General features: G+C 37.5%; 2 protein-coding genes across 3 annotated transcripts; one reads left to right on the forward strand and one right to left on the reverse strand.

Moving 5' to 3' along the window:
* The first annotated feature begins 4815 nt into the window (after positions 1 to 4815).
* On the forward strand, positions 4816 to 7529 carry LOC108991814 (WRKY transcription factor 55-like). The gene is made up of 3 exons (XM_018966202.2): positions 4816 to 5342; positions 5610 to 5744; positions 6815 to 7529. The coding sequence occupies exons 1-3, from the start codon at positions 4816 to 4818 to the stop codon at positions 7308 to 7310; spliced, it is 1158 nt and encodes a 385-aa protein (XP_018821747.1). The 3' UTR covers positions 7311 to 7529.
* A 2258-nt stretch (positions 7530 to 9787) lies between these two features.
* Positions 9788 to 12161, reverse strand: LOC108991766 (probable WRKY transcription factor 70). 2 transcript variants are annotated; one of them, XM_018966151.2, is made up of 3 exons: positions 11733 to 12161; positions 11261 to 11365; positions 9788 to 11076 (listed from the first exon to the last, which is right to left on the reverse strand). In XM_018966151.2, exons 1-3 carry the CDS (start codon positions 12068 to 12070, stop codon positions 10581 to 10583), a joined length of 939 nt encoding a protein of 312 aa, XP_018821696.1. In that variant the 5' UTR covers positions 12071 to 12161; the 3' UTR covers positions 9788 to 10580. The 2 variants fall into 2 exon arrangements, with proteins under 2 accessions (XP_018821696.1, XP_018821697.1); XM_018966152.2 differs by having other exon boundaries at positions 11261 to 11362; positions 11733 to 12159.
* Positions 12162 to 14404: the final 2243 nt, after the last annotated feature.

Raw genomic sequence — 14404 nt, forward strand, 5'->3', positions numbered from 1 at the left:
GAGAAAATTTATCCCAGATAAGCGTTCTTGAACTTTCGACTTTTATTTTTATTAAAAATATTACCGTTAGTGTGAAGGCCCGAGAATCCAAAATCCTGAGACACTCGAATTGTATGTGCACACTGGCTCATGCATTTCTAGTACACGGGCCCAAATAAGAAGGCGAGCATTGTGCACTACTTAAGTGCACAATGCCAATGACCAACAAAATACATAGTGCGCGGGCACAAATAGGAAGGAGAACATTGTGTACTTAAGTACACAATATCCATACACTTACAAGCACAGTACAAGACACGTGCACAGTACCAGCTGCCCATGCACGTCCTAACTGTGCATGGTGTACACAATGCCATGCATAGAATGGGACGTCACGTGGTGAACACTGAAGGCTCGCGGCACGCCGCCTCGAGCCCAAGAACCCACCGCAGCCACCACTTGGGTCATCGGGTGGTTTTGCCTCTGACTAGGTCACCCTGCCATCGGGAATCAAGCGTGATGCGCCTAAACTGGTGCACGCCACGTGCACCCCGAGAGGCTCACAGCGGCCAACCGTGAGCCCGTCTGACCTTTCGGCGGCCACCACTTGTGCCGTCAGAGGTTTCTGTTCCCAACGGGACATCCCCATAAAGGAGGAGCACTCCGAGCACGGTATTACGATGTGCTCAACTCGACTGGAAACGAGAGGCTCTCCGCTGGCCACCACTAGCCCGGAGTCCTAGCCGGCGGCCACCACTTGGGCCACCAACATTCTTTGCCACAACCGCAATGGTCATTGACAATGAAGTCCATGCACATCATGCACAGTAGGTAGCGGCTGGACGTTGCCCAAAGTAACCGAGAGGCTCACAACGAATAGTCGTGAGCCCGTCTGACCCTCAAGAGGCCACCACTTGGGCCACTAGAGGTTTTTGTTCCCTACCGGACATCTCTTGTGAACATGGAGCATGTCGAGCACAATGATGTGTTGTGCTAGCCGCAACACGAGAGCTAAGGTGCTTAGAGAGCAATCGCGGGTCCAGCGAACCTACCGACGACCACCATGTGGTCTGCCGGCAGTTTCTATCTCGGACTTGCTCATCCCTGCCACCAGGGATTGAGCATGGTGTGCCTAACGAGTGCACGACAACGTGCACCCGAGAAGCGCCACGGGGCCCTCCTTTGCTCACAACCCTCCTCGGCTACCCCATGGCAAGCAACACCTCAAAAGCACGCCAAGGGGGGGCTCTTCTCTACTCAGTTATACCACGCTGCACAATTTAAAAAAAATAAAGAGAGAATAAGGCCAAGAAATTGCAACTAGCTGTGGGGAATTTTCGGTCAAGCAAAAATTGACTAAAGTGAAGAAAAACTCTCTGGTTTGTCTCTCTTAAAATTTGTGTGAATTTATTTTTACTGACAAAACTGCTTCCTGTGATGTGAAACACCAACCACATAGCCAGGCAAGGGTGCGGCCCAAACATCCGTTATAAATCCACTGTGACAAATTGTTTGGCACTAACGCGCATGCGGGCATGATCACCTCACTCGACAAGCGACTTCCCTACAACTAACAACCAGTGCTTTAAGCGTGTGCCATACATGTGGAACGTGCACCATGCATGAGCCATGCACGGTACACATAGTGGAGAACAAGGAACAACGCTGCCCTTACTGCACGTTGCATGGCCCATGCAATGTGCTCCACCAACTTGCTGGCCCAAGTCTGTTCGACCGATTTCAGTCAAGTAATAATCGACTATAGCAACCTTACTCCCCGGACAAGTTGCCTGGCATCACAAGCACCCAAATATTCATCACTGAAACATGTCAACCCGTAAGGCTTAACAATGGCACATCTCCAACCTTCGCCGCACTCCGGCAAAACAATTCAGCAAGGACAAGTGCCACACATTAGCAAGGCCAAGTCCCTAGACTCTCTGTGATACAAAGGTCGAACACAAATCCTTAGATTTGTCGACCCTCGCGCCAGCAAAGCTGAGTCCCTAGACTCGCTGTAAACACAACGGTCAAAAACAAGTCCCTCGACTTGTCGACCCTCGCGCTACAAGGCTAGTCTCTAGATTCGCCACGATGCATTAGCTAGGGTCAGGGCCTTTCGAGCTCTGCCCATCGACAGCCAGTTGGACACAAGTCCTTGACTTACCGATTTTCGTGCTACAAGCCGAGTCTCTGGATTCACCACGATGCATTGGCTAGAGCCAGGGCATTCCGAGCTCTACCCGATCAACAGCCAGTCGAACACAAGTCCCTTGACTTGCCGACCTTCGTGTTACAAGTCGAGTCTCTGGACTTGCCACGATGCATTGACTAAGGCCAGGGCCTTCCGAACTCTACCCCATCGACAGTCAGTCAGACACAAGTCCCTTGAATTTCTGACCTTCGTGCTACAAGCCGAGTCTGTGGATTTGCTATGATGCATTGGCTAGGGCTAGGGCCTTCCAAGCTCTACCCCATCGACAGCTAGTTGGACACAAGTCCATTGATTTGTCGACTTTCGTGTTACAAGCCGAGTCTTTAGACTTGCCACAATGCATAACTGCTGTCAGCAAGTTACCTCTGGGAACAAGCCTTCGGAGTTAACGAGCCTCTGAGCTCTAAAACCGCCTTGCGCGGGTTACCTTTGGGAACGGGCCGAAGGGATTGGCAACCACATAAGATGGACCCAGGGGGTCGACGGGCCTTCTAATCGCTTTGCGTAGGTTACTCCACACAAACTCTAACACTATAGTAAATCGAAAACTAAAACATCGAACAAACATACACTTTTTAATGACAGGCCTTGCTCGATAAGAGGGGACTGACTGTGAAGGATAGATCATGGTTAGGGGTGTAAATTGGTCGGTCCGATCTGGGGGGGTGTTCGGTCCATCATTTTCCTTGAACCGGACCAAATCAAACACTCATAGGGAACAGATCGGACTGGTAGCTATCGATCCGCTCCATTTCTGTTAGTCCGGCCTAGTTTTTTTTTTTTTATCTTTTATCTTTATCTTTTTTTTTAGATTAATTAATAATAAAAAAATTATTTAAATTACTAAATTAAAATTAAGTGAATTATTAATGTGGATTAGTTAATTACATTAATATTAATTTGTAATTATAATTTACATATTTAAAATTTTATATTATAAATAGTGATAGGTTAGATAAAAGTTACATAATTAATTATACAATTATTCTATAAATAATATATATATAAAATATATATTTTTTATTTTACTATTTGGTCGGTCTGGGATGGAAAAATCCCACCCTGGGATTGGACCGAAAGCGTTCGGTCTTCTATTTCATGGATTGAGACTGACCGGTCTCAATCTCAATTCGGTCCGATCGGTTTCTTCGGTCCAGACCTACTAACTTTTAGCCCTAATCATGATTACTTAATAAATAATAAATATTTTTCGAAATAACTGCATGTATTTCCGTAATCACATCTCTAGTTCATGTTTTGGACCCTTTCACTGATATTGGACTTGCCTTGCTCAGTGAAGCCCCAACGTCCAATGGTGCAAATTTCTGATGGATATCCTTCGTTCGGGACTCCTTTTAAGGCCTGCTACACACGGGTAATGACCAATGGCCTATACGCAAAATTTGTGATGTTTCTGTTTTGGGCTTGAATTGGTCGTCTTATTTCAAACACACTGCGTTCGAATATGAGTTTTGAAGTTTCTATCTTAAATTAAAGTGAATGAATTGGGTCATTTGGGTATGAGTGGACCATTTAGGATTATTTGACAAGCTTAAAAAGCGAGATGAGATAAAAAATTTATGAGATGAATGTGAGGGAGTGAGTTAAGTGACTGAGAGTGCGGCATGAGTTTTTAGTGTTAGGTATTTTTTTAGTTTTTAGGTATAAGGGTATTAATATAATTTTAATTTTATTAACGGATCATGACGGGTTAACCCATTATCAACCTGTTACGCAATCATATCTTAACGGGTCAACTCGTTTGACCCGTGCTATTAATTTTCACAACAAAAAATTCATGACCAAGTTGTTTGATATCTTCAAATTATATAATTAACTTCATAAAAATGCATGGTTAATTACATTGATCTGTATATATTTTTTACATATAAAGATCACGCGCGCTCTGTAGAAATTCTTGGTAAGACATGCAAGACAAAGTTGGCAAAATTGGTATCTCCAGTAAAAACAGATCATAGCGATCATACAACTAGTCCTACAAATTAAGTGCAAGACGTACGGTTTACGTGCCCCGGGCGTGGGATCCTTTGAATCGTGACCATAGCCGGTATAATCTTTCTTGTGTCCAAAGGACTGGTCATGACCCATGACGTAGGGTAAAGGGTTGATTAACATGTTTGCTGTGGTAATATACATGGAAATAATCTGACTTATAATCCTTCAATGGAACGTACGTCCTCGCCTACAAGTTGTCATGCATCAATGATCATGATCTGGTAATTAATTTAATTATTCAACCACAGAAAATTCTTCCAGGATTGAGCTGCTAGGAAAGTAATTTGGATTCAATGGGAGCGCGGTCTTCCTTTGGACTCGAGGGGAATAGTTTGAAATCCTGTGCATGCTGACCATGACTAGGTCATCGATCTTTACCAAACCTTCCTTTCTACCGTGTAGAAGGACCAGCTAACTAGCTAGCATAGAAGCCGGCCCACCAAAAGGCTACATCAAGTACTCCATGCATGCTTTTAATTAATTAAATTTCCAAAGACCACATACATATATATATATATATTTATGTATGTGCTTCTGTGTGTCCAAATATCCTAATTAGAGGCAAATTTAGCTAACTAAAATTAGCTGCAAATCGAGAAACGTCCATGGAGGAGATAGTATCTCTAATCCTTCTTGGGTGTAAGCTGGCTAGAGAACTTGAATCAAACCTACCAAACTTGGCCGACCAGCCCAACCTGCTCTCAAAGTCCTGTGATGAGGTCATAAAGGTTTTCCGAACCGCAAAGGAGCGCCTATACAAGACACAAGGCAGTACTAGTACTTCTGCACATCCCGGGCACATGATGACGTTATTCCATGAGCCACAGGATTCACTAGTACAGCAGCCGAGGATCGAATTTGCAAGTTTGCAGCAATGGCTAAGGTCTAGTTGCACCCAAGCAATGGACAATATTATTCAGATGCAACTACTTCAAGCTGATCATCAAAGGATAAGCCCCAGCGTCGATATGCAGGACTCCGGTTCCAAAGTCATTAATGTTGCTGGTTTGTGTACTGGAGGATCAGATCGGGTCGAAGGCTCTGCACCATCTAGGAGCATAGGAGGGGAGCTTCACCCCCTTCACGCTTCAGAGTCTGGCATCGCTTCATCCTCGCAAAGACAGCGGAGGAGGTACTGAGAAATTTAAATTCGGTAGAGTTTACCGCGTATTTGACGAATTATTTGATTTCACTCATATACAGTATTGAAACGTAGCTAGCTAGGTCAGTAATGTTACATTTCCTTTTGAACTTAATTTGTGGGTGACTTGTGTTTAATTCACTAGCTCGGAATCATCATTCTCCTAGCCCGGCCTGAACCGCCGGATCATGTCCAGTACTGTTAATTATGTTTTGTTGATCTCGTCCATTGAAGCTATATTTGTTTGTTAATAACCAGGAAGGATGATGGGGAGAGACGGACGGTGATCAAGGTGGCTGCACCTCGGGTTGGAAATACCGAGATTCCACCTGAGGATGACTTCACTTGGAGAAAATACGGCCAGAAAGAGATACTTGGGTCAAGATTCCCAAGGTATGTCTGAAATCATGACTTCTCCCACTCTAAGCAAGTGACAGGAAAATCAGGTTAATTAACTAGCTAGCCAGATTCAAGAATATATATATATATATATATATTTATATTATATAGTCTTATTTGACAGTTTTTCATCAGTACGTACTTAGTTAATTATACACCCTTAATTGGTTCGTTGCCTAGCTAATCTGTCGATTTGATCAAGATTACTACGTACAGAGTCAATTCTTAATTTCTTGGTAGCTTTTAATTATTTCTCTCTCTTTGATTATAAGACTTCTCGATCTTCATGTATCAATCTCTCTCTCTCTCTCTCTCTCTCGGACTTTGACCAGATCAACGCATACCCTAGAATGCGTATGATAAGTAATATAAGTTATTTGAGACTTTCAATTCAAAGCAATTAAGCACACGATCGGTCTGCAATGTCATAGAAATCAAAGGTCTTCTGATCAAAATCCGTAACTGTCCCTAAAATTGTTCAAACTCTTACTTGTATTACTAGTCTTTTAGACTTTAATCGAACGTATAATTAATGCGATTGCAACAAAACATTGACGAGGTCTGTGTACGTAGTGAAAACGATATATTTTGATTCAATATTGGCAAACGTACCGTATGATCTATGAAATGATCCGCAAAATATCAAAGTCGCGTCATTAATTTCCTAATATATTATATATTTTGTTAGTTATATAATTAATGTACTACTCTTGCATATTGTTAAATATATATACGAGTTAATTAATTCCTATATATGTTTTTGTTAATTTCCTGATCTGATCACATCATGCATATTGCCTTTTAATTATAATTAGCGACATACTTATAATATGTACGTTGATATTATGTCGACACCTCAAGTTTTTTTTTTTTTTTTTAACAGGAAATTTTAAAGGTAAAAAACCTAGTTTTTTGTTTAAGGATTTGATCGACTACTTGATATTTGAGTAAAATCTTATTTTCCATATATATATATATATTAATTTTTTAACCGATGCGATCGTTAATTTTATATATATATATATATATATCTTATAATCTCTAACAAAGACAATCTTCATCAGGAGTTACTATAGGTGCACCCACCAAAAGCTATACCAGTGTCCAGCGAAGAAGCAAGTCCAGAGGTTCGATGATGATCCCTACACGTATGAAGTTATATACCGAGGTGATCACACTTGCCACATGTCGTCCACCGCGCCATCACTTCCACCACCACCACCGGTTGACATTACTGATCATAATGATCATGAGATGGCCCAAATTATAAATATCCAACCTCCTCAAGATTCCAGTTCAGTTCCTTCAAGCAGATCATGGCTCTCAACGGAGTACTTCAGCCTAAGAACCGGAGGAGGGACGATTGTAGGTGGTGGTGCGGGTCCATCTACCACGCGAAGTGGTAAAGAATTAGTTGCCGTTGAATACCCGGTTACAGATCTTGCCGATGCAATGTTTAATTCTGGCAGTAGTAGCAGCAACAGCATCGATTTTCTCTTCCATTCCAACGAATTAAACAGAGGGCAGCAAGGGGACAATGGAAATAACACAGTCGACTGACGGGACGTGTTTTTTTGTAAAAAAGAGACAGAGATATAATAATTTTGAAACATCATCGGCCATTAATTGTCAATTTCATTAATTTATGCATGTGCCGATCAAATTTTGTAAGTTGTAAGTGTATTTGTTAAATATCGTACTTGGTGAGGTGATTCGCACCTAATTGATAGGAAGACGTGGAAACGGTATGCTTCATATATGCAACACCTGCCAGGAGGGTCGCGGCAACTTCTTCTTGATGATAATGTAATTATCGGGTACTGCTAAGTTTAAGGGTGTGTTTAGTTAATAAGGTTATCTCATACTGCCTCATCATTAGTTATTATTATTCATTATTGTTTTACTATCATTTATTATTTTTTTGTCACTTTTTTCCTACTATTCATAAATAATCTAAGATCACTTTATGAACATCCAAACTTAGCCTATAATTTGCACCGTGAGCACTTGATCTTCATTCAAATTATAAATAAGCATGCATGATTACTCTTGTGGCAATTTCAAGTAAATATATATATATATATATATATATATATAAACACACACACACACACTTGCACATTTGTATTTTTTCTTTTTCGAGCAACCAAACGTAAATTCTTTCACATTATAAACTGTATACATTAATCCAGTTCTTCTTATCTAATATGGCTGTAAATAAATTAAGGCAAGCTAGTCTAATTAAAATAGCCAAGGGCGCTTTCACATGCAGCATGTACATGTTTGTCGACCTCAAGGACACCGGTACGCGATACACAGGAGATTGGAAGAGCATGCATGCATGTATATTACTCAAATACAAATATTTTTTAATTTTAAATATTAAATTTTTTAATCTAATTATTACTTAATCATTACAATTTTTTCAAACTTTCAAATAAAACACAAAAAACAATTTAATATTTTCAAACTTTAAAACAAAAGTAACATTAAAAATTTATATTCTAAGTACAATATTTTAACTTTATAATATTTTTATTCAACATTTTTTCTTTACTTTCTCAAAACTCCATAAAATATCTTAATTCAAACTATTTCACTACTATTCACAAATTATTTCGTTACAATTCATAAATTTTTCATCTGATTTCAACATCCAAACGGAAACTTAATTGTATTACTTAACTGAGAATGTTAAAATCCAAACGAGGCCTTACTTAACTCATATATAATCTCATGGACATGATTCACATATAATTTAGGCCTAGTTTGGGAGTTGAGATGAGATTAATTGAGATGGTTTATGAATATTAGTGAGATATTTGAGTTGAGATGAGATGAATAATTATAAATAGTTTGGATTAAAATGTTTTATCGTTTATGGAATTTTGTGAAATGAGAGGGAGCAAGTTGAATAAAAATATTATAAATTTAAAATATTGTTAAAATATAATTTTTTAATATAATTTTGAATAATGATATATACCACACTCTCATCTTATTTTGATCATACTAAGTAGTATGTGACACATTCATCACTATTAGATAAAAAAGAAGCATGCAATAAATGATTATTTAATAGTGATAAATGTGTCACATCTTACATATTGGGATAAAAGTGGGATGGTAGTATGGTGTATAAAATTTTCCTTAATGAAATGGTGCCTTTTTTTTTTTTTTTTTTGGGGGGGTGAATTGAGTTTTGGACAGGAAAAAAATACACTCTTTCGTCTCCCCAAAATTGAATTCTAGGGACTTGGGGTCTGGGAGACGGGTCTTTTATGGCTCAACAGGGAGGAATACTATTTGTTGGACCGCTTTAATGTTAGGTTATGCCACGAATGGGAGGCTTAAGCAGGCTGTGAGATCAATTGTTTGGATGCAGCAGGAAGGGTTTAGGCTTGATGTTGTGATGATTGCCACTGTTCTTCCAATTTGTGCAGAGTTGAGGGCTCTGAAAAAAGGGAAGGAGGTTCATGCTTTTGCTCTGAAGAATTGGTTCCTACCTAATGTGGCTATTGTTTCTTCTACTTGAAGTGTGGTATCTTGGAATATTCTGCAAAATTGTTCGATGGCAAGAAACGGAGGAATGTGATCTTGTGGATAGCCATGATTGATACATATAGAGAACATGGGTATCTAAATGAAGCACTTGGTGTGTTTCGGTCAATTTAGTTGTCAAAGCACAAGCCAGATTCAGTTACAATGGCAAAGATCTTGAGTGTTTGCGGAGAAGCAAAAACGTTGAAGCTTGGTAAGGAGGCTCATGGGCAAGTCGTAAAGAAGAACTTTGAGTCTGTCCATTTGGTTTCTGCTGCGGTTGTGAAAATGTATGGCTGTTGTGGAGAAATTGATAGTGCAAAGTTGGCTTTCAATACAATCCCTGTTAAGGGTTCGATGCTATGGACTGCAATTATAGAGGCACATGCACTGATGCACATAATGATCGGTTTCGAGATGCAATGGATCTTTTTGATGAGATGAGATCGGGCGATTCTACTACAAACGATTTCACTTTTAGAGTGATTCTGTCTATCTGTGATCAAGCTGGACTCCTTGACGAGGCTTGCCAGATATTTAATTTAATGCATCATAGGTATAAAATTAAGGCATTGGAAGAACATTATTCTATTCTGTAATCGGAAGACGAAGTAAAACAACTCCAAACGATATGGATGATAAGCTGTTCAGAACAGGGGAGACGAAGGAGACTGGTTCTTCTTCTCTTCGTATTTTTCTTTCTTCTTCTTTTTTTTTGTTAAAAAAAAAAAGTCCTAAAATGGCAGCACGCCATGTCATAAAAAACGCTTGTACGTGAAAGAACTGTTCTTTCATTCTTCCACCAATCTACAACTTTCCACCCTGTATCCAATTCCCCCTAATTTAATACGCATCGTCCTCGAACTGCACTTCGACATCACGGTCCCACTCGCTTGGTCACCTTTCGTCTTATTTTTAGAATTTAATTTAGAGATCAAACGTGTGTATGCAGCGTATGTTTCAGGCCATTTCAAGAGAATATATCAGGATCAAACATACAAAGCTTTTCCATTCGATCGATTCAGCCCTTTGCTACCTGTAATGTGAACCCACAAATTTAACCGTTTCTGCAGATTTTCCATTCATCTTTGGAAATTCGATCATCTTCCTGGGCCCGGCCTCTACCGCATCAAAAGCAACCACGTATACATATATATACATATATATATATATATATATACATATAAAACATCGCATTATTAATTTCTTTGAGCAAGTGGGAATCTCTTACGTCACGTGGTACACGGAAAAATAGTCTTTAACCTTTTGCAATTGACGCGTTTTAGCTAGCTATAGGAACTCACTACCATCAAAATCGAAACCACCCTCAAAATCCATGTCCAAACTAAGAGAACAGGTATCCGTACAGGAGTACATGGTAGATCCCACATCTCCGTTATCGGACCCCGTCTTCGGAGACATGACCGCAGGCTCCAAAAATTCGAAAGCCTTCAATTCCGACCACAAATTAGTACCGAACGAGGAAATGCTATCGGTCAGGTCACTCAGTGACTCTAAAGATTCCTGTTTTATAGTTGTGGTCGAGGAGCTGAGGGCACGATCTTGTTTACCTGCAGGGATATTCATCATCATCGTGTCGGAATTGACCAAGAAAGTTTCCCAAGGGTCAGAGTCTGTGATGATTTGCGGTGCCTTTAGTATATCTCTGCATGTGTGATGGCCAATGTATGTTGTCTGGAACATTTGTGGATCGTCCTCCATTCTCTGGACCTGCTTGGTTGCTCCGCAACCCTGGTCGTACTTGCGTGTACATCTGAAGTAGCTTCTGTTCATCACAATTCACCATTAATCCAATCAGCTCTCTTCAAACTAATATGATGATCGCTTCAAACTAATATGATGATCGCTTAATTGATCGTTCTGTTACAATTAATATATATATATAGTATTCTAAACAAAATTAAAATAATTAACTACGAGCTGGCTAGCAAAAGATCATAACTAAAGACCTTGGGTATTTAGCGTTGAGGATCTCCTTTTGGCCATACTTCCTCCATTCGTGATCATCATCTGTTGTGTGAGAGACTATTGCCCATGTGTGAGAAGTCTTCCTGCTGACAAGAAAATGCCACTTTCAGAGTGAAGTTTCTCAATCTTATCAACTATTTATAATTTTATATGTCTCGTAATACATGAAGCACATATAAATTGAACTATTTATATATTTATATGCGACTGAATCCAAATCCTTGAAATTGATCAATATAATGCACCATATTCAGCTAAAGTGAGGGATATACAAGTCAATTAAAGGATGAATATGCCTCTATTACCTTAAATTTTATATATGTGACCTACAGACCAAGATTTGACAGGATAAGCATTTATATTCTCACTCAAAAGTACTTGAAAGAGTTATGACACCGTAGAAGACAATTTTTTTTTTCCCCTAAATTTCTAGCAGATCGTAGATGATTTTACCTTCTCTTGTAACAACCTCTCCGATCTTTGGCAGCGAGCCTCTTTCTACTCTCGCCGGAGTCTTCAGACCTTCGGACATCGCAATGTGAATCAGCATGGGAAACCGCCTGACTCTGACTAACCTCGCCCGGCTCACAAGAACTCAGTACCGAAAGAGTCTCGGAGAAAGATCTTAAAATTTTCGAGACAAGCTCCTCAGTCGAGAGAGACTCGTGATCTTCAGTGGGTCTGTGGAGGAGGCTCTTAAGCTGGGTTGCATAATCCTGACCTTCAACCAGCTCTCTGATCACCTTTTTCCGGGTGGTTGACAGTTTCTCCGGCCAATTAGGAGTTCCCATTATGTTTATCTACTGGGTTTTGTTTTTGCAAATAATTTTTGTTTTATTTTTCCAGAGCTACCTATCAGATTGGCTAGGGGAGGAGAAAGAAGGGTTCAGATTTTATACTGGCTTTAAGAAAGAGACGAGGAAAGGGTGAAGTAATTTAATGGAAGATGAGAGGAAAGACGCTTGATGTGAATGCAGGGAAGAAAATTCCACCCAGATGCTTACAAAGCTATGCTGACGTTTCTCTTATGACACAGGTCTGACGGCACCTTTTCCTTTCCACTTATCTGGCATAGTAACTTCTTTTGTACCGAATTTCAAACGAGAAATTATTTTTAGAATATCCAATTACACGAGTTATATATACATCCTCGTAAAAAAGTGTATTTTACTTTTAAAAAAAATGTAAAAAAATTAATTTTTTATTAATGAGATCTACTTCTTCATAAATGATTTATATAAAATTTATTTATTTAAGACTTCTACCTAATATTACTTATTTCAAATTATAATAAAATAAATAACACGTCAGAATATAATACTAATTATTCAGTACTATGAGTTTGTCCCTCAAACGGTAAACTTATCGTTAGTGTAATTATATTTTCTTTTTCTTTTTATTTCAATTATTTTTTAAATATTTTTAAAAAATAAAAAATATTTCACTTTATTAACAATCATTTCTTTAATCATAAAATAAAATAAAATATCTAAACAATAACTTTAAAGGAGCAAACTTATGAAGCCAAATATCATTTTCCATAATATTATTGAGTAGTGGTGCATGCATTGGCTAGTTCAACAACAAAATTATTTTCAGATATTCTTATATATTTTCTTTTTAAATATTACTCAACTACGTAATATTTTTCAATTTCAAATTTTTAATTTTTTTATCTCACCATTAACTAACTTCAATCTCATTTTATATCTGATAGAAAGTAATAATATTGGCATAACTTTTATACAACTATTGCACAATCCGGTTGGGTTAAGTTATCCTACCACTTGTTAGTTAAGATAATAATTTTAATTTATTATGTATAGTAGAAATAATTTATTATGCGTAATATTACTTTTTATCTTAAATTTGTTAATTTCTAATCATATTTATTGATATGAAAAAATTTAATAATTTCATATGTCTACATTTAAGATAAAAAATGTGATTTTTTGGTAACATTGTGTCACCCAGAAAACAAATGTTAATTATGAAAAATATCTATCTATTATTGGTTGTTCCTAATTTGGTCTATTTTCTATTATTGTGATGACAATGTAGGCAAGCAAACCCATCTATATGAAGCATTTGGATCGAAAAATACATTCTTAATTTTATTATTTGAACTCGAGGACTTCAAAGCGGGGAGAGATCATAATAAAGTGAATTTTATAATATTTATTATTGTTCGTATAAATATTTCAAACAATAAATAAGCAAAAATTTATTTTTTGACTTGTTTAAATATTATTAGAATATTATTTTTTAATATTATTATTATTTTTTAATTAAAAAAAATTAAATTATTTATTATATTTTATATAAAAATTTAAAAAAATTATAATGATAAAATGAGATAAAATGGAATGAGATGAGATATATCATTTCTTTATCCAAATAAGTCCTAATATGTCTTTTTTTTTTCACTTAAAAAACCTCAAATTCGGACTAAGAGTTAACTGAACCTTAATCTTTTTGTAGTTGGCAAGGGGATTTGACTTCTAGACCTCAAATAAGAGCCAACTAGGTATAATATAAAAAAAAATTTACTCATCATCTTTACACGCTATATATCATATATATTTTTATTTATTTATTAAATGTGTGGTATATGGATGATGAGTTAAATAATTTAATAAATTTAAGAAGAATAAAAAAAATTGAAAGAAAATATGGTATATGATGCATTTGGTTGATAAATAACAAAGCTGTTATGTAAATTATGTGAGAGTTGGATGCTTATTGCTTTCACCTTAACCAATGACGTATTTTTTATACTGATATTTGAGTCCGAAGCGGCGTGCCCCTCGGCTCGTTGTACATTAAAAAAAAGTTCTATCACCACTCGACCAATCTTTTATTTATAGATTATATTATTTTAATAATCGTTTATATATAGGAAAAACAATGTGGCAGCTCATTCCTTAGCAGGACAGTGTGTTCAAATGAATGGAGAAACTATTTGGATGGAAGAAGCACCTAACTTTGTTGCTTCTCTTGTACCGAAGGACATGGATTGTACTTAACTATTTCATTATTGTGAATGTTAAAAAAGCAAGAGTACTGATATTGATTTCATTAAAATTAAAATCATTCAAGATATAACTCTATATTGAATTAGTTAA

The sequence above is a fragment of the Juglans regia genome, chromosome 7 (assembly GCF_001411555.2).
Source record: "Juglans regia cultivar Chandler chromosome 7, Walnut 2.0, whole genome shotgun sequence".
NCBI classification, from domain to species: Eukaryota; Viridiplantae; Streptophyta; class Magnoliopsida; order Fagales; family Juglandaceae; genus Juglans; species Juglans regia.